Source organism: Taudactylus pleione, unplaced genomic scaffold, assembly GCF_031769625.1.
Source record: "Taudactylus pleione unplaced genomic scaffold, aTauple2 ptg000435l, whole genome shotgun sequence".
In the NCBI taxonomy this organism is placed as follows: Eukaryota; Metazoa; Chordata; class Amphibia; order Anura; family Myobatrachidae; genus Taudactylus; species Taudactylus pleione.
In genome coordinates, this window is record NW_028284837.1 from 879555 (window position 1) to 904427 (window position 24873).

Genomic DNA, 24873 nt, shown 5'->3' on the forward strand with positions numbered 1-24873 from the left:
TCAATACTGACATCACTTGTGATGTCAGTAGGGCCACCCAAAAATGGCAGGTGTTCCTTCGGGAATGCCTCTGTTCTGTTTGTGAAGCCACCTCCCCATCCCGCCTACAAAACGGGGTTAGCTGTCGATCAACATCGACAGCCGCCCTGTTTTTTGTAAGCCCCAGATCAATTGAATGTTGTGCTCGTACTGGGGCTTGCGCACGCCGTGCATGAGCACAGCCCCACAATCGACCCACTTGCGAGCGCATAGCGCTTGCAAGCGGGTCTGAATCAGCCCCACAGTGCGGCTATCACAGATGCACAGTCACTAACAATCACTGCATGTACACAGTGTGGCTATCACACATGCACAGACACTAAACATCGCTGTGTGTGCACAGTGCAGCTATCAAGCATGCATAGTCACTAACAATCAGGTAATCTGTGTAAATTTAGGCAATGTGTCCATCTCCAAATCAGACCCATTGTATGAAAACAGAAAAAAGGGATTTGCCCTCCAGCACACTGTAGCAAAATCAACAAAAAATACTTAAATCCTACATAATAATAGAAATTCATAGGTATTAGTTACATACATTTGCAAATATATGAATAAGCACAAGGCCAATCGCCAAGGCTCCTCTATACTGGCATCCCTAACATTAAAGGGTTCACATCCGAGAAGCAAGGTACCCCAAAAAATTTGAGCCAAGGACCATCCCCAGGTCATTACACGAAAAGGGGAAAAAAGGGGATAGTGAAGTGTAAAGGATAGATGTGTAAGGATAAATCAATGTGTTAATGAAATGTAAAAGAATTAAAATGACATAAATAATATGAAAAGCAAAGATGCGTTGTAACTAATAGCAACAAAATAGCAGCTAATAGCTAACTAGTGCCATCAAACTAACAAAAGTTATGATTGGTTACTATGCAATATATGTGACCAGTGTCTTAGTTGCATTGTTTTACAATATAATAGATAGTAATTTTTAATAGAGAGAGGTAGAGCAGCAATGGTAAGGTATGAGAGCAATTAGGCAGTGTCATGTACCATAACAAGTATCCCTGATGTGGGCGTGCAACTCTGGTATAGCCAGGGCACCGTAATACAAATACCTTACTGCCACCAATGAAGGAAACGATTCAAAGAGGCCACCAGTCCTCTATTTACCCAATAATTGCACAGTAATTGTACAACCTCTATCCCAATTGTGCAAGTTCAGTGTCACAGCCGACCACTCAGTTTGCTGAGACCACCCATTGCTTCTGCAATTGACACCGTTATAGCGTAACCTCTAACCCACTTGTGCAGGTTCGGCGTCACAGATGACCATACAGTTCGCTGATACTAGGTTTCGGAGCATATATGAAATAAATGAATAAAGAATACTTTATTTACAAAAAGGAGGCCAATGCTTAAAAAGAATGTTACAAAGGAAAGAATAGTTACAAAGGTACATACATGTACAGCAATTTAAAATAAACAGGAAGATTTACAGATTAAAGCTCAGCTAATTTGCCCTGGAAGGAACGGTAGAAATGCAAGCAATGCAGGTTACACTTCAATGCGACATAGATCCCTCAGTTTGAACAAAAAACACAGAACTTCAATCCTTTTTAACAGCAGAGCATCACACCTAAGATGATGTTATCCCAGTCGTATCTGATTGGTGGATTAAGATAATTGAGGGCCAGGAACCTCCCAGCTAACTTCTAAATTCCTTTAAACTTAAAACTGAACAATCCTTAATAACTTCCCTGGTGGAAAGATTACCGAAAATATGGGCTGTTCATCTTACTTGTCCTTATTTAGCTATTATATGAGTGTAGATATCATGTGTTTGTGCATTCTTGAGATATCTCATATCTTTGAAACTGTGCATCTCAGTGGTTTGTGAATCGCACCCAACCTGGATGCTGATACCAGTTATGTGTATATGATTTTCCAAGCTTCCAGCGATCACTGATATATCAATTATATCTCATAAACCATCTGAAATATGACTGATCTGTGATCTGGCTATATCTAATCACACCTGAACGTCAGACTGACTACTCTTTGTTTTACCCCCCTACGGTGCTTTCTACCTGTAGCTGCAAACACAAAGGGCAGAGCAATCTACATGTCCTGGTGACAACGTTACCCTAACTGAATGAACACACAGATGGGCTCTTGATTCTGTTACCTGGGCTATTATGATGGAACCTTAACCAAAAGGTCTTTCTGCCCTGTACATTTCAAAAGAATAGTTATCATGTGACAGTGAGATGTTGATCCGATTTCCAATTCCTGGGTGCACTTTACAATTCTTAAAATGAAGCTGTGGCTCCTAAATGTGAAAAGAGGCCTTGTTGGGAACATACAGAGCTAGGCTACATCTGCATGTCACATGGTTAGCTTGGCATCTGTCCTGTCTATCATTAACCTGTAACAGGACTCATAGGACACATGACCTAATATAGGCAGTCAGCTTCGCTGCTCTCACACTTTCCTCACAGTTAGAAAACCAGTTATTCTGTGTCTTCTAATTACGAACCTGTTATTACATGAAAACTATAATTCTATATAAACTATAATTGAAGGGAGGTCCGGTCGTGGAGGTGCTTGAGATGGTTAGTGGTGCGGGAGCCTTGCCTATTTTCTGGGTGGTCAGCAGTGCCACCCAATTTTCTGGAGTCTCCTGACCATTTCCGGGAATGTAGGCAAGTACGAATGATGAAACACTTGCTACATTCAGGCCCTCAGAGTGACTCATCAGGTCATTAATAATTATTATCTTTGTAGTAAAACACTGGCTGCATTCATAGCATTAAAATGGTCTCTCTCCTGTGTGACTCCTCTGATGTCTGACAAGATGTGACTTACGGGTAAAACACTGGCTGCATTCAGAGCATGTAAATGGTCTCTCTCCTGTGTGAATCCTCTGATGCATAACAAGACTTGCTTTACGGGTAAAACACTTGCTACATTCAGAACATGTAAATGGTCTCTCTCCTGTGTGAATCCTCTGATGCATAACAAGACTTGCTTTACGGGTAAAACACTTGCTACATTCAGAACATGTAAATGGTCTCTCTCCTGTGTGACTCCTCTGATGTATAACAAGACTTGATTTACTGGTAAAACACTTGCTGCATTCAGAGCATTTATAAATCTTCTCTCCTATGTGACTACTCTGATGTATAACAAGTAGTGACTTACTGATAAAACATTTGCTACATTCAGAACATGTAAATGGTCTCTCTCCTGTGTGGCTTCTCTGATGTATAACAAGTTCTGATTTAATGGTAAACCACTTGTTACATTCAGAACATGTAAATGGTTTCTCACCTGTGTGAATCTTTTGATGTATAACAAGACTTGCCTTTTGGATAAAACATTTGCTACATTCAGAGCATGTAAATGGTTTCTCTCCTGTGTGAGTCCTCTGATGTATAACAAGATTTGATTTAATGTTAAAACACTTGTTGCATTCAGAACATGTAAATGGTCTCTCTCCTGTGTGACTCCTCTGGTGTGTAACAAGTTTTGATTTAATGGTAAAACACTTGCTGCATTCAGAACATGTAAATGGTCTCTCTCCTGTGTGACTTCTCAGGTGTGTAACAAGTTTTGATTTAATGGTAAAACACTTGCCACACTCAGAACATGGAAATGGTCTCTCTCCTGTGTGACTCCTCTGATGTATGACAAGTTTTGATTTAATGGTAAAACACTTGCTGCACTCAGAACATGGAAATGGTCTCTCTCCTGTGTGACTCCTCTGATGTGTGACAAGTTTTGATTTAATGGTAAAACACTTGTTGCACTCAGAACATGGAAATGGTTTCTCTCCTGTGTGACTCCTCTGATGTACGAGAAGCTTTGATTTACATGTAAAACATTTGTCACACTCAGAGCACAGATGCGGTTTCTCTCCTGTGAGACTCATCATGTATTTGATGAGTAACAAATTCGTGTTGAATGTTTATTCTATCCAGAAAATGAGAATAGATATAGTGAATCCTCCAGAAGTGTAAGAAGAAATAACGTATTTATTTAGCTTGGTTGGAGAGCAATGTTCCTTCCCACAGAGTCTTCTAATATTCTTAGTAGGATCTTGCTCAATTGTCCTATAAGAAAGTTTTAAATAGCGTTGTTATATTGTATAAGGAACATAATGTATATTTATATACAATAACATATCGCTGTCACTAACCATTGATTTTATACTTGTGTACATTGCCAACTTGGGAGGACTCCATTCCCAGTCAGATGTGCAGCACAAAGACTTCTCCCCTCAGAAGGATCAATACTTTTATAATAAACATGGTCTATTAATGTTATTATGAAACCTCAAACTTTGACCCCAGTACATGCAGATTATACTATACTCAACCACTGCACTGACTATAGATGGGTAACACATACTACTGATCCTGTCACTATTACACTGATGCACAGAGTAATATGTAAGATACTATGATGGAGCCGCCACCTATATACCCCTTTATACTAACCCGATGCACAGAGTAAAATGTAATATACTATGATGGAGCCGCCACCTATATACCCCTTTATATATACTAACCTGATGTACAGAGTAATATGTAATATACTATGATGGAGCTGCCAAATAAAGATACCCCTTTATATATACTAACCTGATGTACAGAGTAATATGTAAGATATTATGATGGAGCTGCCACCTAGATACCCCTTTATATATACTAACCTGATGTACAGAGTAATATGTAAGATACTATGATGTAGCTGTCACCTAGATACCCTTTATATTAGGGGTGAGCGGGTTCGGATTTCTGAAATCTGAACCCCCTGAGCCCCCCCGATCCGAGTCCGATCCGAGTCAGGCTCGACTTTTCCCGCCTGACTCGGATCTGAAATCATCCCGCCTTCAGAGTCTCACGGGTTTTGGATCCTATATAAGGTACCCGCGTCGGCGCCATTTTCTCACTCGGCTGTGGACAGTGAAGAGGGAGGGTGGGAGTTAGGGCTGGCTGGGCTGTGTAGTGTAGTGTAGTGCTGCTGTTGTCCACTACTTCAAAGTCCATAGGGGCTGGCTGTGTTGTGCTGTGCTGCTGTTGTTAATAGGGGCTGTGTCCACTACTTCAAAGTCCATAGCGGCTGGCTGGACTGTGTTGTGCAGTCAGTTCTCCATAGGGGCTGTGTCCACTCCAAAGTCCTGTGCAGTGTCCCAGTCCTAAAGGGGTGCTGTAGTGTTGTCCAGGGGGTGCTCTGTCCATCAGGGGTGCTCCCCCCAAGTGCTAAAAAAATAATATATTTTCTGTGTTTGTGAATTGTGTGCGCAGTAGCCGCACGTGCATCAACAAAGTAGTGCCAAGCGTGCGCCTGTGTCATAAGTAAAGGGTCGGCTGGCTTGACCGTTAAAGGGTGCTGTAACCCCCAAAGTACACTCCAGTCCAAACCCCCAAAAAAATTATTTTCTGTGTTTGTGAATTGTGTGCGCAGTAGCCGCACGTGCATCAACAAAGTAGTGCCAAGCGTGCGCCTGTGTCATAAGTAAAGGGCCGGCTGGCTTGACCATTAAAGGGTGCTGTAAACCCCAAAGTACACTCCAGTCCAAACCAAAAAAAAAATAATTTTCTGTGTTTGTGAATTGTGTGCACAGTAGCCGCACGTGCATCAACAAATTAGTGCCAAGAGTGCGCCTGTGTCATAAGTAATGGGCCGGCTGGCTTGACCGTTAAAGTGTGCTGTAACCCCCAAAGTACACTCCAGTCCAAACCCAAAAATAAATTATTTTCTGTGTTTGTGAATTGTGTGCGCAGTAGCCGCACGTGCATCAACAATGTAGTGCCAAGCGTGCGCCTGTGTCATAAGTAAAGGGCTGGCTGGCTTGACCGTTAAAGGGTGCTGTAACCCCCAAAGTACACTCCAGTCCAAACCAAAAAAAAAATTATTTTCTGTGTTTGTGAATTGTGTGCGCAGTAGACGCACGTACATCAACAAAGTAGTGCCAAGCGTGCGCCTGTGTCATAAGTAAAGGGCCGGCTGGCTTGACCGTTAAAGGGTGCTGTAACCCCCAAAGTACACTCCAGTCCAAACCCAAAAAAAAATTATTTTCTGTGTTTGAGAATTGTGTGCGCAGTAGCCGCACGTGCATCAACAAAGTAGTGCCAAGCGTGCGCCTGTGTCATAAGTCAAGGGCCGGCTGGCTTGACTGTTAAAGGGTGCTGTAACCCCCAAAGCACACTCCAGACCAAACCAAAAAAATATATATTTTCTGTGTTTGTGAATTGTGTGCGCAGTAGCCGCACGTGCATCAACAAAGTAGTGCCAAGCGTGTGCCTGTGTCATAAGTAAAGGGCCGGCTGGCTTGTCCGTTAAAGGGTGCTGTAACCCCCTAAGTACACTCCAGTCCAAACCAAAAAAAAAAATATTTTCTGTGTTTGTGACTTGTGTACACTGTGGCTGCCCGTGCATCAACAAAGGAGCAACGCCAATTGTGTGCCTGTGTCCCGTAAGTAAAGAGCCGGCTGGCTCATTTCTTAAAGGGTGGTGTAACCCACAAAGTGCACTACTCTCCAGCAAAAATAAAAAAATATTTTCTGTGTTTGTGTGCACTTTAGCCGCACGTATATATCAATATAACATAAATGGAGGACCAAACTTTCTCCGATAAAAATAAAATAGGGAAAGATCAAGAACCACTTCCTCCTAGTGCTGTTGCTGCTGCTGGGAGTTGTTCATCATCCCAGAGAGGAAGTAGGAACATCACTACTTTTACTAAACAATTGACCCTCCAACAGTCCCTAGCGATGAGGATGAAGTACGACAGCAGTCATCCTGAAGCAAAACGTATAACTGAGGCCTTGACTGCTATGTTGGTGTTAGACGTGCATCCGGTATCCGCCAATAGTGCAGTGGGATTTAGACAATTGATGGAGGTAGTGTGTCCCCGGTTCCAAATCCCATCTAGATTCCACCTGCATCCTCAAAGCAGCAGCGACATGCGTGCGTCTGTCTGTTAAAGGGTGGTGACACCCTCAAAGTGTGCTACACAAACAATAAAAATATTGTTCTTTTTTTTTTGGTCTTTGTGAAATGTGTGGGCTGTAGCCGCACCTGCATCCTTAAAGCAGCAGCGACAAGCGTGCGTCTGTCTGTTAAAGGGTGGTGACACCCTCAAAGTGTGCTACACAAACAATAAAAATATTGTTCTTTTTTTTTCTGTCTTTGTGAAATGTGTGGGCTGTAGCCGCACCTGCCTCCTTAAAGCAGCAGCGACAAGCATGTGTCTGTCTGTTAAAGGGTGGTGACACCCTCAAAGTGTGCTACACAAACAATTAAAATATTGTTCTTTTTTTTTCTGTCTTTGTGAATTGTGTGGGCTGTAGCCGCACTTGCATCCTCAAAGCAGCAGCGACAAGCGTGCGTCTGTCTGTTAAAGGGTGGTGACACCCTCAAAGTGTGCTACACAAACAATAAAAATATTCTTCTTTTTTCTGTCTTTGTGAATTGTGTGGGCTGTAGCCGCACTTGCATCCTCAAAGCAGCAGCGACAAGCGTGCGTCTGTCTGTTAAAGGGTGGTGTAACCCTCAAAGTGCTCCAAAAAATAAAAAACTATTTTTTTAATGTGTTTGTGACTTGTGTGCGATGTAGCCGCACGTGCATCAACATAGTAGCAGCGCCAAGCGTGCGCCTGTGTCATAAGTCAATGGCTGGTTTGGACATCTGGTCCGGACTGAAGGACGTGCCAGCAATTTCTGACAAGTCTACTGTCACTGCATATGATACTGTCCTCAAAGCAGCAGCGACAAGTGTGCATCTGTCTGTTAAAGGGTGGTGACACCCTCAAAGTGTGCTACACAAACAATAAAAATATTGTTCTTTTTTTTCTGTCTTTGTGAATTGTGTGGGCTGTAGCCGCACTTGCATCCTCAAAGCAACAGCGACAAGCGTGCGTCTCTCTGTTAAAGGGTGGTGTAACTCTCAAAGTGCTCCGAAAAATAAAAAACTATTTTTTTTATGTGTTTGTGACTTGTGTGCGATGTAGCCGCACTTGCATCTTCAAAGCAGCAGCGACAAGCGTGCGTCTGTCTGTTAAAGGGTGGTGACACCCTCAAAGTGTGCTACACAAACAATAAAAATATTCTTCTTTTTTGTCTTTGTGAATTGTGTGGGCTGTAGCCGCACTTGCATCCTCAAAGCAGCAGCGACAAGCGTGCGTCTGTCTGTTAAAGGGTGGTGTAACTCTCAAAGTGCTCCAAAAAATAAAAAACAATTTTTTTAATGTGTTTGTGACTTGTGTGCGATGTAGCCACACTTGCATCCTCAAAGCAGCAGCGACAAGCGTGCGTCTGTCTGTTAAAGGGTGGTGACACCCTCAAAGTGTGCTACACAAACAATAAATATATTCTTCTTCTTTTTTCTGTCTTTGTGAATTGTGTGGGCTGTAGCCGCACTTGCATCCTCAAAGCAGCAGCGACAAGCGTGCGTCTGTCTGTTAAAGGGTGGTGTAACCCTCAAAGTGCGCTCCACAAACAATAAAAATATTCTTCTTTATTTTTCTGTCTTTGTGAATTGTGTGGGCTGTAGCCGCACTTGCATCCTCAAAGCAGCAGCGACAAGCGTGCGTCTGTCTGTTAAAGGATTACATCAGTGACAGCATCCAAGTAGGCATGTCAGACAGTCCGTACCTGTACTGGCAGGAAAAAGAAGCAATTTGGAGGTCCCTGTACAAACTGGCTCTATTTTACCTGAGTTGCCCCCCCTCCAGTGTGTACTCCGAAAGAGTGTTTAGTGCAGCCGGGAACCTTGTCAGCGAAAGGCGTAGGAGGTTGCTTCCACAAAATGTGGAGAAGATGATGTTCATAAAATTAATTATCAACTCTTCCAGGGAGACCAGCCTCCAGAACGTACAGAGGGACCTGTGGTTGTGGATTCCAGTGGGGACGAATTAATACTCTGTGAGGATGAGGATGTACACACTGAAGAGGGTGAGGAATCGGTGGATGAGGAGGATGAGGATGACATCTTGCCTCCGTAGAGCCAGTTTGTGCAGGGACACATTAATTGCCAGCTTGTTTTGTGGGGGCCCAAACGAACCAATCATTTCAGCCACAGTTGTGTGGCAGACCCTGGCGCTGAAATGATTGGTTTGTTAAAGTGTGCATGTCCTGTTTATACAACATAAGGGTGGGTGGGAGGACCCAAGGACAATTCCATCTTGCACCTCTTTTTTTTCTTTGCATTATGTACAGTTTGGGGCCTAGTTTTTCAAACTGCCATCCTGTCTGCCACTGCAGTTTCACGCCTAGATGGGTCACATGTTTGTGCCGCCCACTCGTGTCGCTTAGCATAGTCATCCAGCTACCTCGGTGCAACCTTTTGGACATAAAAACACTATTGTGGGGTGTGAGGTGTTCAGAATAGACTGTAAATAAGTGGAAATTAAGGTTATTGAGGTTAATAATAGCATAGGAGCAGAAAAACCTACAAATTCTGTGATTTTAGCTGTTTTTATGCTTTTTTTAAAAAAATACAGATCCAAAACACAAAACCCAGAACCCAAAACATGGAAGGGTGGTTTTGGCAAAACCAATCCAGATCCAAAACACGAAGAAAGATCCAGATCCAAAACCAAAAAACAAAACACGAAAAGTGGCCAGTGCACACCCCTACTTTATATACACTAACCTGATGTACAGAGTAATATGTAAGATACTATGATGGAGCTGTCGCCTAGACACCCCTTTATATATACTAACCTGATGTACAGAGTAATATGTAAGATACTATGATGGAGCTGCCACCTAGATCCCCCTTTATAGATACAATAACCTGATTTACAAAGTAATATGTAAGATACTATGATGGAGCTGCCACCTAGATATCCCTTTATATATACTAACCTGATGTACAGAGTAATATGTAAGATACTATGATGGAGCTGTCGCCTAGACACCCCTTTATATATACTAACCTGATGTACAGAGTAATATGTAAGATACTATGATGGAGCTGCCACCTAGATATCCCTTTATATATACTAACCTGATGTACAGAGTAATATGTAAGATACTATGATGGAGCTGTCGCCTAGACACCCCTTTATATATACTAACCTGATGTACAGAGTAATATGTAAGATACTATGATGGAGCTGCCACCTAGATCCCCCTTTATATATACTAAACTGATGTACAGAGTAATATTTAAGATACTATGATGGAGTTGCCACCTAGATATCCCTGTAAAAATTCTAACGTGATGTACAGAGTAATATGTAAGATACTATGATGGAGCTGCCATCCAGATACCCCTTTATATATACTAACCTGATGTACAGAGTAATATGTAATATACTGTGATGGAGCTGCCACCTAGATTCCCCTTTATATATACTAACCTGACATACAGAGTAATATGTAAGATACTTTGATGGAGCTGCCACCCAGATACCCCATTATATATACTAACCTGATGTTCAGAGTAATATGTAAGATACTATGATGGAGCTGCCACCTAGATTCCCCTTTATATATACTAACCTGATGTATAGAGTAATATGTAAGATACTATGATGGAGCTGCCACCTAGATTCCCCTTTATATATACTAACCTGATGTACAGAGTAATATGTAAGATAATATGATGGAGCTGCCACCTAGATCCCCCTTTATATATACTAACCTGATGTACAGAGTAATATGTAAGATAATATGATGGAGCTGCCACCTAGATCCCCCTTTATATATACTAACCTGATGTACAGAGTAATATGTAAGATACTATGATGGAGCTGCCACCTAGATCCCCCTTTATATATACTAACCTGATGTACAGAGTAATATGTAAGATACTATGATGGAGCTGCCACCTAGATTCCCCTTTATATATACTAACCTGATGTATAGAGGAAAATGTAAGATACTATGATGGAACTGCCACCTAGATTCCCCTTTATATATACTAACCTGATGTATAGAGTAAAATGTAAGATACTATGATGGAGCTGCCATCTAGATTCCCCTTTATATATATATATATATATACTAACCTGATGTACAGAGTAATATGTAAGATACTATGATGGAGCTGCCACCTAGATTCCCCTTTATATATACTAACCTGATGTACAGAGTAATATGTAAGATACTATGATGGAGCTGCCGCCTAGATTCCCCTTTATATATACTAACCTGATATACAGAGTAATATGTAATATACTATGATGGAATTGCAACCTACCGTAGATACCCCTTTATATATACTAAACTGATGTACAGAGTAATATATAAGATACTAAGGTAGAGCTGCCACCTAGACACCCCTTTATATATACTAACCTGACATACAGAGTAATATGTAAGATACTATGATGGAGCTGCCACCCAGATACCCCTTTATATATACTAACCTGATGTACAGAGTAATATGTAAGATAATATGATGGAGCTGCCACCTAGATCCCCCTTTATATATACTAACCTGATGTACAGAGTAATATGTAAGATAATATGATGGAGCTGCCACCTAGATCCCCCTTTATATATACTAACCTGATGTACAGAGTAATATGTAAGATACTATGATGGAGCTGCCACCTAGATACCCCTTTATATATACTAACCTGATGTACAGAGTAATATGTAAGATACTATGATGGAGCTGCCACCCAGATACCCCTTTATATATACTAACCTGATGTTCAGAGTAATATGTAAGATACTATGATGGAGCTGCCACCTAGATTCCCCTTTATATATACTAACCTGATGTATAAAGTAATATGTAAGATACTATGATGGAGCTGCCACCTAGATTCCCCTTTATATATACTAACCTGATATACAGAGTAATATGTAAGATAATATGATGGAGCTGCCACCTAGATCCCCCTTTATATATACTAACCTGATGTACAGAGTAATATGTAAGATAATATGATGGAGCTGCCACCTAGATCCCCCTTTATATACACTAACCTGATGTACAGAGTAATATGTAAGATACTATGATGGAGCTGCCACCTAGATCCCCCTTTATATATACTAACCTGATGTACAGAGTAAAATGTAAGATACTATGATGGAGCTGCCATCTAGATTCCCCTTTATATATATATACTAACCAGATGTACAGAGTAATATGTAAGATACTATGATGGAGCTGCCACCTAGATTCCCCTTTATATATACTAACCTGATGTACAGAGTAATATGTAAGATACTATGATGGATCTGCCGCCTAGATTCCCCTTTATATATACTAACCTGATATACAGAGTAATATGTAATATACTATGATGGAATTGCAACCTACCGTAGATACCCCTTTATATATACTAAACTGATGTACAGAGTAATATATAAGATACTATGGTAGAGCTGCCACCTAGACATCCCTTTATATATACAATAATCTATTTACAGAGTAATATGTAAGATACTATGATGGATCTGCCACCTAGATACCCCTTTATATATACTAACTTGATATACAGAGTAATATGTAAGATACTATGATGGAGTTGCCACCTTGATACCCCTTTATATATACTAAACTGATGCACAGAGTAATATGTAAGATACTATGGTAGAGTTGCCACCTAGATACCCCTTTATATATACAATAACCTGATTTACAGAGTAATATGTAAGATACTATGATGGAGCTGCCACCTAGATACCCCTTTAAATATACTAACCTGATGTACAGAGTAGTATGTAATATACTATGATGGAGCTGCCAGGTTATATATACTAACCTGATGTACAGAGTACTATGTAAGATACTATGATGGAGCTTCCACCTAGATACCCCTTTATATATAATAACCTGATGTACAGAGTAACATGTAAGATACTATGATGGAGCTCTCACCTAGATATCCCTTTATATATACTAACCTGATGTACAGAGTAATATGTAAGATACTATGATGGAGCTGCCACCTAGATCCCCCTTTATAGATACAATAACCTGATTTACAAAGTAATATGTAAGATACTATGATGGAGCTGCCACCTAGATATCCCTTTATATATACTAACCTGATGTACAGAGTAATATGTAAGATACTATGATGGAACTGCCACCTAGATACCCCTTTATATATACTAACCTGATGTACAGAGTAATATGTAAGATACTATGATGGAACTGCCACCTAGATACCACTATATATATACTACATTGATGCACAGGGTAATATCAATGCCGGTTGTAGACTAAGTGGAACCCAGGGCAGGAATATCTTTTGTCACTTCCCTCACAAACACATTGGCCCTAATTCTGAGGTGCTCGCAAGAGGCATTCCTTAAGGAACGCCTCCGGTTTGGTCAGCCACCCCCCCGGGCCCGCCTACCAAACGAGGCGAGCTGTCGATCAACATCGACAGCCGCCCCGTTGGTAGCGAGCCCCGGAGCGAGAGAATTTCTCTCTCATTCCAGGGCTTGCGCACGTGCAGTGCGGCCGCTGTGTGTGCACATGCCCTAAACATCAACCTGCTTGCGAGGACTCAGCGCTTGCGAGCAGGTCTGAATGAGAGCCATTGTCCCCATAGCCTCACACACATGCTGCCAGATAGCTATAGATCTTTAGGACATCTATGTCCATGAATGCCATTGTTCAGCAATATGAAGGGGCACTCTCAATCGTTTTGAAAATGTATTTATGGTATACAGCAGTGCTCGAAGTGTGACGGTATGCAACGGTATGGCATACCGGCACTTCCAGCACTAAACATTTTTTTTGCAAGTTCAAGTTGGACAGTAGAGATGAGGGCGGATGCGTACCCTGAGCTGCTCAAAACCTGTCAATCACAGGACAGTCCTAAATACAACTCCAACCTAAAGCCAGCCGGCAGCCGCAGTTAGTGTTTGTGCTGTGGTGTCCGGCAGCAGGGGCGGGCTGTGCGGCGGAGGGGTGGTGGCGGCAGGGTTAATTTTTGACTGCACTGAGCAATTCTCTGTGACTGTGAGCATGCGGCGGTGTGTGTGTCCTCATGTGGCACAGGGACAGGTACTTTACTGGAGCAGGAACGGTTACTGCGCAACACATTTCCCCTAGCCCCAACTCAATTCATCTTTTTTACCATGTCTTGTCCCCACCCCCTCCCCACTGCTCTGTCCCACACTCACAGTTCAGCTATCGGACATGGGCTGCTGCTGATCAGGCATGTGGGCGGAGCCTGTACCTTAATTGACATGGCTGGCGGCTGACTGGGTTGAAGCGGCTGGGAGGGTCCGGGGTTCCCCAGTGATGACGTCAAGCTGCACATCCTCTCTGTGTGTGGCTGCTCGTGGGAAGAAGAGGAAGAGCTGAAGTGCCTGAGGAGCAGGCAGCGAGCATTAAACTGGCTGCCGTGGCTGGAGCAGCAGGATGCTGAACTGAAAGCAAAGGCTGCCAAAATGAAGGTAAGTTGGAGGGGGCCATGGATCGGGTTGGTTGTCAAGGTTACTCAGGGGACTGGAGGCTGGTATGTAAGGGGGCAGGAGGCTGGAATGATATGGGGCTGAAATGACATGGGTCTGGATGGGACAGAGGGCTGAAAGGGACATAGAGGGCTGAAGGCTGGAATATCAGGGTCTGGAGCCTAGAAAGGACACAGGGGGATCAAGGTTGAAATGACAGGGGGCTAGAGGCTGGAATGGACAGAGGGGGCTGGAATGACAGGCGTTGTAATAAACAGAGAGGGCTGGAATAACAGGGGCTGGAGGGGACAGGGGGCTGGAATGACAGGTGGCTGGAGGTACATGGGCTGAGGGCTGGAATGACAGGTGGCTGGAGGTACACAGGGGCTGAGTGTTGGAATGACAGGGGGCTAATTGGGACATAGAGGGCTGAAGGCTGGAATAATGGGCTAGAGCCTGGAGGGGACACAGGGGGCTAGATGCTGGATTGACAGGGCTGAATGCTGGAATGACAGGAGGCTGGAATGATGGGGTCTGCAGTGGACTGAGAGAGCTGGAATGACAGGGGACTGGAGGGGTCACAGAGGGCTTGAAGCAGGAATGACGGGCTGGAGGCTGGAATGACTGGGGGCTTGAAGGGACAAAGAGGGCTGAAGGCTGGAATAACAGTGGGCTGGAGCCTGGAGGGGACACAGAGGTCTGGAGGCTGGAATGATGGGGATGGAGGATGGAATGACAGGGGGCTGGAGGGGGCTGAAGGCTGAAATTGGAGGGGGCATAGGGGTCTGAAATGACAGAGGGGCTGGAGGATAGACAGAGGGCTGATGGCTGGAATGAAAAGGTGCTGGAGGGGAAACAGCACTGAGGCAAACACAGGAGGACTAGATGCTGTAATGACAGGGGCTAGAGGGGACACAGGAGGCTGGAATGATGGGGCTGGAGGGGACACAGGGCTGGAAGCTGAAATGACAGGGGCTGGATGGGACACAGGGGGCTGAAGGCTGGAATGACGGGGCTGGAGGGGACAGGAGGTTGGAATGGCAGGGGGCTGGAATGACAGGGGGCTGGAGGCAGGAATGACAGTGGGCTGGAGGTTGGAATGACTGAGGGATGGAGGGGATACAGAGGGCTGGAGGGAACACATTAGGCTTGAGGGGACACAGGGGGCACAATTGTGGTTGAACTACTGTATGATGATGACAACATTGGTTATATTCCTACATAAACAGGCATCTTCCGGACCATGTGATCTTCAATGTGAATAGTGACTACTGATTGAGGACTCTGTCTGCCCACTGAGGATCAATTTCTTCAGAGGTTCCCCATTGCCGACAAGCCACCATATAGGTAAGGTAAATTTTTATTTACACACAAAAACAGTATAGATTTTTTTTGTTCTTTTAAGTGGGGTGCCAAAAGGAATTTTGCACTCTACTTGGTTTAGAACATGCAATGATATGACACACAAGGTCCCCCTCCTACAGATGGCTATAACAGGAAAATTAGGAACCTGAGGACCCAGGAGACACGTACCTCACTCCCAGAGCCCCCCATTGGTATCCAATATCCATGATGATGGATGGATTGCTGGCACGGTGGTAAGCACATCCTTGCCACCACTGCACATGAAGAAAGGGGAGGGTGTGTTGGTCAAAGCTAATGAGAGGAGCTCCTCGGATCACCATCGTGATCATCAGTTGCGATGGTCACTGCCCCCTCATGACACGTGGCAATGCCCCTCGTGACAACGCCCATTTTTACCTGCACGTCGAAGGTGTGCGTACACAGCATATCTCCATACCCCCACTCAGAGGCGTTACTAGGGTTGGTGCCACCTGGTGTGGTAGCTCATGGTGTCACCCCCCCCCCTCACTTTCCATAGATGTTATATTACTGTGACCGCGGTATCCAGGGGTGACACAGATGGGCTGGATACAAGGGTCACAGTAATCTAACATCTATGGAAGGTGAGATATCGAGTGGTTTCCAGAATCTAAAACTTGAGGACTCCCATGGTTGTTCATGCTGATACATAAGTGGTGTATTCCACTTAATAAAGGTACACCCCTATTCACAAAGAGGGTGACCACATCTGGTGAAGGTTACCGATATGTAATAATATTGCACTAGGAGGCGCTCCTTATCCACCTTTTGTTTTGTAATATATATATATATATATATATATACACAGCTATAAAAGACGGTGCACTCCACAAAAATTGATGTATTCAAATATGCACGTTGGACACCAACGTTTCGGGACCACCAAGTGTTACCTTGACAAAGGGACATTGTGGTCCCGAAATGTTGGTGTCTAACATGCTTATTTGAATACATCAATTTTTGTGGAAGCCTCTGAGTGCCGCCGTCTTTGTAGCTGCTTGTGGACTGTATTTACGTGGAGGGCACCAGAGCTGCTGAATGCTGCTCAGAGTGAGTGCCGATCCAAACAGGCTACACAATGCCCACAGTAGTGCCCCTTATACAATTATGACTGTAGTAGTGCCCCTTATGCAATGCCCACTGTAATAGTGCCCCTTATACATAATGCCCACAGTAGTGCTCCTTATACAATGACTGTAGTAGTTCCCCTTATACAATGATGACTGTAGTAGTGCCCCTTATGCAATGCCCCCAGTAGTAGTGCCCATTATGCAGTTCCCCTTGTAGTAGTGCCCTTTTATGCAATACCCCCTCTAGTTGTGCCCAATATGCAATGCCCCTGAATTAGAGCCCATTATGCTGTAGCCCCAGTAGTGCCCCTTACAGTACCCCCTGTAGCACCCATTATACTGTACCACCAGTAGCTCCCCTTATGCAGTGCACCCAGTAAAGTCCCTTATGCAGTGCCCCCAGTAATGCCCCTTATGCAGTGGCCCCAAAAATGCCCCTTATGCAGTGGCCCAAAAAATGCCCCTTATTCAGTGACCCCAGTAATGCCCCTTATTCAGTGGTCCCAGCAATGCCCCTTATTCAGTGACCCCAGTAATGCCCCTTATTCAGTGGTCCCAGTAATGCCCCTTATTCAGTGACCCCAGTAATGTCCCTTATTCTGTGGCCCCAGTAATGCCCCTTATTCAGTGGCCCCAGTAATACCTCTTATTCAGTGGCCCCAGTAATGCCCCTTATGCTGTGCCCCCTTCCCTGTGCATTGTCCACTACTTACCCTCTCTTCTTGACCTGGCCTGCACTCGAGGCCTGTCACTTGCTAAATAAATGGTCCTCTCTCTGGCAGCGCTCACAGTCGTAGTCCCTCCGGCTCCTTCTTCTTCTCCCGCAGACTCCCAGAAGCACAAGCGGAGCCAGCGTGCAGCGCGCGATGATGTCATCGCGGCCGGCGTCCAGCACCACACACAAGCACAGAGATTCTCTGTGCCTGTGTGTGTCTCTGGATGCCGGCGCGATGACAGAATTAGCTGAGCGCTGAAGGCGGCGGCGTGAAGGACCAGCGGCATCCTGCTCATGGAGTCGGCGGGGACCAAGTGCGGTGGAGATGTATCTGAGAAGGGTGCGGCCCGCGGGTGTGAGTGCTGCTCTTCTTGGTGTCACCCCTTTGAAGGGTGACACTCGGTGCGGGCCGCACCCCCCGCACCTACCTAGTGACGCCACTGCCCCCACTTCAAAATTCCGACTTCGACCACTGATATACAGTAATTGATGACTGCAGTTATGTGAATCATTTTTATGGGGGAATTCAATTAGACATGACAACCTGTATTTCCCCAAAAAGTATTCACTTGTGAAAACTTTTTAGAAATTTTGGTAATTGGGCAACACAAATAGCTAGCATTTTTGTGTGTGAATTCGCTATTGGCATTAGTGCTGGTCTTTTTTGGGGGACCCAAGAAGCAGGTGAAAAATTTAGCAAAACCCCTACTTTACAGTAAAAATGTTGGGACTTGGGGCCCGATTCAAACCCATTCGCAGTCTGCACATGCGCAAAATACCCAGTGCGCGTGCGCAAACCAGTCACTGCGATCGGAAAGCGATTGCAGCCATTACACATATGCACTACAAATATACGGTAAGTGACAGGTCGTGCCATTTGTTGGTGGTGACAGGGGGTGGCTGATGGTAACTGAGGCGTGTCTGTGCATCTGAATGCCATTTCTGGGGCATACATAATTAAGACGCAGCATCAGCATACATGTCACATGGCTGTTTTACACACAGCAGCACTCGCAGTGCTTGCGGTGAGGTATGGTGCTACGTATGGGTCTGATGGCATTTGATGTTTTTGATTGCTTAATACACTTCCTGGAGATGACGTATGATGTGAAGGGAAAGGGGGCGTTTTGTGTTAGGCTGCTGGGAATCTAAATACATACCGCAATCGCATGGCAAGACATAGGGCCGTAATAAATTCATTTTGCACCCGAGGAAAAGTTTTGCATGCCATACTTTTCACCAACATCACATGTTTTGGCTGCAAAAACTTTTTGTGCATACCCCCGCTATTCGCCGTATTCAATTCCAAAAGAAGCGAAAAAACGCATCCCGGCGAATGTGAAACAGGTGATAAGTGCTGTCAGAATTGGGGAAACCAGCCAGAACCCCCCCAAAAAGATGGTCTAACATTGTGATCAATGTAGATGTCTCTGAATAGCCCTGATAAAGCTATTTGGGGTGTTTAAGTTGTGTCAATTGCTTCTAATTAGCTTCTTTGCACAAGTGGTGAAGAATAGCATTAAGCAGTTTTTTTTAATGAAAATACGTACTCCTGGGGTACCTGAAAATGGGTGCAAGTTAAGTTTTAAATAACGTAAAAAACACACCTTAAGTAAGCACCTTCAATCAAAAAAAATACCTCACCCATACTTGCAGACTCCCCAAAAGTCTATTTCACTAGTTTTAATGTTTATCCCCCCACTTTGTACTTTTTTGCCCCCAAATTCAAAGTACTTTTTTGGGGGTTTTCCTCACTTTTTTTAAGGGAATTTTTGACGCAGTTATCCTTTGGGGGACTGTCCCAATGGTGCTGAGTGGTTTCCCCACCTTTGCACCCCCAAAATAACGTTTTTGCACTTTGCAACTATTCAGAGGCGAATCTTTTTCTCGTATTACATTGCATTGAGTTTCTGTGTACACAAAAACTATTTTGAATCGAATACGGAGATAAGTTTCCAACTGGTGAAAAGGCGCAATCAGCAATACTTTCAGCGGATCTCAGCTTTTCGTGGGTAAATGAATATGGACCATAGTGGGAGTGTTAATGTCTTGCTAGCAATCATGGGAATTGTATACTTTGGATGCGTATGTCTGTGTGCGTACGCAGCTTTGCGAGTGGGGCTGAATTTGGCTCTTTGTTCAGAACCACTGGGACACCTTCATTAGTGACTAATTAGGCAAAAATATATTTTTTAATTAGCTAAATTTATCCAAAATTGACATCTAATTTTTTGGGGTGAAAAAGTCAAAAGTGCTGGAAATTTGGTTTAACATAGTGGGACAGGTATTCTGGGGGGCTGTATGGATGGGACAGGTATTCTGGGGGGGCTGTATGGATGGGACAGGTATTCTGGGGGTGCTGTATGGATAGGACAGGTATTCTGGGGGGCTGTATGGATGGGACAGGTATTCTGGGGGGGCTGTATAGATGGGACAGGTATTCTGGGGGGCTGTATGGATGGGACAGGTATTCTGGGGGGGCTGTATGGATGGGACAGGTATTCTGTGGGGCTGTATGGATGAGACAGGTATCCTGGGGGGCTGTATGGATGGGACAGGTATTCTGTGGGGCTGTATGGATGAGACAGGTATCCTGGGGGGCTGTATGGATGAGACAGGTATCCTGGGGGGCTGTATGGATGGGACAGGTATTCTGTGGGGCTGTATGGATGAGACAGGTATCCTGGGGGGCTGTATGGATGGGACAGGTATTCTGTGGGGCTGTATGGATGAGACAGGTATCCTGGGGGGCTGTATGGATGAGACAGGTATCCTGGGGGGCTGTATGGATGAGACAGGTATTCTGTGGGGCTGTATGGATGAGACAGGTATCCTGGGGGGCTGTATGGATGAGACAGGTATCCTGGGGGGCTGTATGGATGAGACAGGTATTCTGTGGGGCTGTATGGATGAGACAGGTATCCTGGGGGGCTGTATGGATGAGACAGGTGTTCTGTGGGGCTGTATGGATGAGACAGGCATTTTATACATTACAGGAGGCAGTGACAGGTGTATTTTTTTTTTATGTAAAAGTGCCCTAAAATTACTCATATATACTTGCACCCATTTTTATGTACCCCTAATTTTACTACAGCATTTATATATTACTTTCTCCATTTTTTTACTGTGTTTCAAAACTGCTTATAACACTCATTTACCACAATTTAAGAACAATATAGAAAACAAGAAAATGTAATTCCTTGGCTGGGGCACTTACATACCTTATGAGCAGATCATCTGTATAAAACTTAGGTTTCATTTATAAGTAAAAATATGCAAGCTCAAGGAGAGTACATACAAAACGCAAACAGACACACACATATAGTAATGAAAAGTACTTGCTATGAAAACCTGGGAAGCATAAGGTATCAATTGATGAAAAAATGCAAAAAGAAGTTTACACACAACTGAAGAGCTTATATGGTGACATGTAATAGGGAGTGAGTGTTTGTGCGGGATGAAACTCACACCTTAATGCACATTTGGAAGGTGCAACTTTGGGCCTGATTCAGACCCACTCGCGAGCGGCTGTCCGCTCGCAAGTGGGTCGATGTTATGGACTGAGCATGCGCACGACGGAGGGAGCTCCGTCGTGCGCATGCGCCAGACGCAACGAGCGAAGGAAAGTCCTTTGCTCGTTGTGTCCGATCAAAGGGGGCGTGCTGTCAATGTTGATTGACAGCACGCCCCCTTTGGTGGGCGTACCGGGGGCGTGCCTCCCTGACGGGGGAGTTCCCACGGGAACGCCTCCCGTCAGAAGCCGGCCCACTGACATCACTAGTGATGTCAGTGGGAGTGATTTTGGCTCTGATAGAGCCAAAATCACTCCGGAGCTTGCGGTTGAAAACCTCAACCGCAGGCTCCGGCTCGCAATTTCGATGGTCGCGATGGTCTCGACCATCGCGGCCATCACAAAGCACGCTCGTATAGCCTGTGGGTGGTGACCCACTGCTATACGAGCGTCCAGGAGGACGCTCCATGAAAATGGAGCCCGGCCCTCATTCAGAGCATGCGCTCTGCTCAGAGCGTACGGCTCTGAATGAGGGCCTTTGTCCCTAGACACGCAAATGTAATAGGGTACAAGTTAAAGTGTCCGAGTTTGACTGGCATGTGAGTGCATGTGGGCTAACTGCAGGTAAACTCAAATGTTACTTTCATAACAAGGTGTGAGTTACATAGAAGCATACTTGCCAACTCTCCCTCATTGTCAGGGAGACTCCCTGAAATAGTAGCAATCTCCCTGTCTCCCTGAAGAGTCTAGCAATCTCCCTAATTTCATTCTTACCCCCATTATGAAGCTGTTATATTAAAAAAAAGAGATATATACATTCAAATGGGATCATTAGTGTAATTTCCTTGCATTGGTTATTATAAGGCACAATGATCCCTATGAATTTCTGAAAAGTATTAGTGTGTTTTCATCAACAAACAGATCTTACTAACTGCTTTTGGGCTGGGTTTACATTTGGATGTAAGTCAGGTTTAGGACACACCTCTCAGATTTATCAGTACACGCCCACTGTAACACGCGCTCATAGGTGCTGCTTTCACAATCTCCCTGAAATGCTTTTCCAAAAGTAGGCAAGTATGGATAGAAGCCTGCACAGATCCTCGAGATACGTGAAGGCTTCTGTGTGAAAAAAGCTAGTGAAATGTTAAAAATAAAAAACAATGATGTGGGGGTCCTACCCCAAAAGAACAACCAGCACCAGGCTTTTTTCAGTTGGTCTGGTTTTGAAAATATAGGGGGAAAAAGACGTGATCAGTCCTGGTTGTGAAATATGGAGGACAAAATTAGTAGGCTTCCCATGTTAGCCACAATCAGCTCCAGACTCTTTTTAGCGGGGATGTTATGCAACAGCTGTGGGACCCGCTTAACGGGGTCCTCCGGCCAATGAATTCACACCCCATTCTAGAAAGGATTGGTTGAGGATCCCAGTGGAGGTGGGGACCCCCAATAAAGGATTTTCCCCTTACCAGGGCACCCCAGGCATGGGTTGATAGCCCAAACTATCTGAGGCACTCCTTGGTGGTGGGTGCTGGGTTGATTGTGTAAAAAATTACAACAAATAATATTGTAAGTTACTGGAAAACTAGAGGACCTCCATTACATGATGGTACTTGAAGAAACACAAGTACCAGCATGCAGGGCATTAAAGACCTGCTGGTACTTCTAGTTTACCTACAAAAGAAATTTTTTTAAAAAGGACACACACACACTGATGGTTTCAATCTTTTAGTACACATACACCCCACTCATTCACTCATGCTACATACATACCCTCGCGCTGTTCTATCCCCTTGTCCAGTAGACTCCACATTAGTACATGTAAAAAAAAACATACTCACCTAACCCTTGGTTCCACTCCTCAGATGCCTACATAGACCGACACCGTCTGCTTAAAATAAAAAAAATGACTATGTGGTCCACTGACCCCTACGGATGATACTTTGCGAGTGACGCTACAGCCACTGCATTTGCCATAGAAATGCAATGGCTGAATGCTCATTGGCTGAGAGGCAAGCCTACACCTTTCAGCCAATGGAGACAATCCAATTCCATCTAAAGGGTGCGCCGCGGCCTGCTCCAAGCACAAATTTGCATAAGTTTGTTCGGAACCCTATAGGGCTGCAAGCACTTTTATGTGAATTCAGACTGCCGTCATGTGCACGCCGGCGAGTGGATTGTGTGAAAAGTGAAATTATATTAAATATAGCCAATGAACATTCAGCCAATGAATTTCTACACGTGTCCGGTCGTCCAGGTACTCATTTTTTTTATTTTAAGAATTTGTGGATGCCTACATGGATCGAAGATCACCGGAACCAAGGGGTATGTTGAGGGTTGTTGTTTTTTTTTTTTTTTGCTGATTCTACAGTGCTAGGGACAAGGTAAGTATGTAGTGAGAGATAATGAATGAGTGAATGCATGTTAAGAAAGTATTAAAACCTTCGGTGCATGTGTCATGTCTTTTTAAAACAAAATATTTTGCAGGTGAACTAGTGGTACCAGCAGGCCCTTAATGGCTCGCATGCTGGTACTTGTGGTTCTCCAAGTACTGGCATGCGGGGGAGGCTTGCTGGAACCTCTAGTTCTCCTGTAAAGAACAATATTTTTTTATTCTAGCTTTTACACAATCAACCTTGCACCCTCTGCCCTGCGATGCTGGGGTTAGTTATGGGCTATATAAACAAGCCTGGGGTGCCGTGGAGAGGGGGAACCCCTTTATTGGGGGGTCCTCACCTCAACAGGGATTCCCGGCCTGGGCTGAGTAGTGTGGGGTGTGAATGCTTTGGCCAGGGGACCCCGTTTAGCAGGTCCCACAGCTGTGGCATAACACCCCCACTATAAAGAGTCTGGAGTTGATTGTGGCTATTATGGGGGACACACAGAGAGGCACTGACTCACACATCTTATGCAAGCAGAAGAAATATTTCTAATCCACTGTAACTAATACAGCAATCAGCAGCAGTACAATGTAAGTCAGGCTTTGATCCCCTCTGAGATCTTAATTATGCCCCAATAAAGTGATTAGCTGCAGTCTTACTCACCTACAGAAGGATCTTCTTTATATATTATAGCAACGCGTGTAATATGCTGCATTCACCAGTCTCTATATGTCCACAGATGTGTGCACCAAAGATGTATGTCAGCCACAGGAAATGATGTGAGCCTGCAGGAATGTATGGTTGGTGTGAGAGGCTGAGAGCACAGAGCAGATGCAGAGGAAACAGCCCAAGTACACTGTATCACATTACACACATTGTTAGGGCAGGGCATATGTACTAAGCATGGAGAGAGAAAGTACGTACTAATCAGCTCCTGTCACTTGTCAAACACAGCCTGTAACATGACAGATTATTAGGCAAGCAGCCACCATGTACTGTACAGACACACACACTAATACTGCTCCTATGCACAGCCATACAGTGTGCTCAGTCTTGCTCACATAGAACCTGCTACAAGTGTAAGAGATGATGAAAGGTATCGCCTGCTTACATCGTTAGTACATATGATACATCCGGCTTTTATTTGTTCAAAATTTGACCTGTTGTTGGTGTATTTATATATGTTACATCTGATATTACAGTATATGCTGCATATATTGGTGATGGTTTGCACTTAATTATACTGTGACATCAGTGAAGCTGTGTCTGTGATGGATGCTGGTGTCTGACCACTTGTGGTGTTACTATAAATAATCAGACGTGTGTCATACCATTTACCCTGATGAAAGAACTTTAAAATATACTGTAAACTAAAACATTTATGTAAATAATTCAGGTTTGGAGGATTACTTCAAGATGATGATAGTGAAGCCTATCCTGCACTAAACT

At 44.2% G+C, this 24873-nt stretch overlaps 1 protein-coding gene across 1 annotated transcript; it reads right to left on the reverse strand.

Moving 5' to 3' along the window:
* Positions 1-1770: 1770 nt before the first annotated feature.
* LOC148505877 (uncharacterized) lies at positions 1771-24179 on the reverse strand. Its single transcript, XM_088447629.1, has 2 exons — positions 24088-24179; positions 1771-4097 (listed from the first exon to the last, which is right to left on the reverse strand). The coding sequence occupies exon 2, from the start codon at positions 3917-3919 to the stop codon at positions 2795-2797; it is 1125 nt and encodes a 374-aa protein (XP_088303755.1). The 5' UTR covers positions 3920-4097; positions 24088-24179; the 3' UTR covers positions 1771-2794.
* Positions 24180-24873: the final 694 nt, after the last annotated feature.

Bases quoted from the DNA above. Each gene is read 5' to 3' on its own strand.
- LOC148505877 (XM_088447629.1), bottom strand. From the start codon at position 3,919: ATGATGAGTCTCACAGGAGAGAAACCGCATCTGTGCTCTGAGTGTGAC.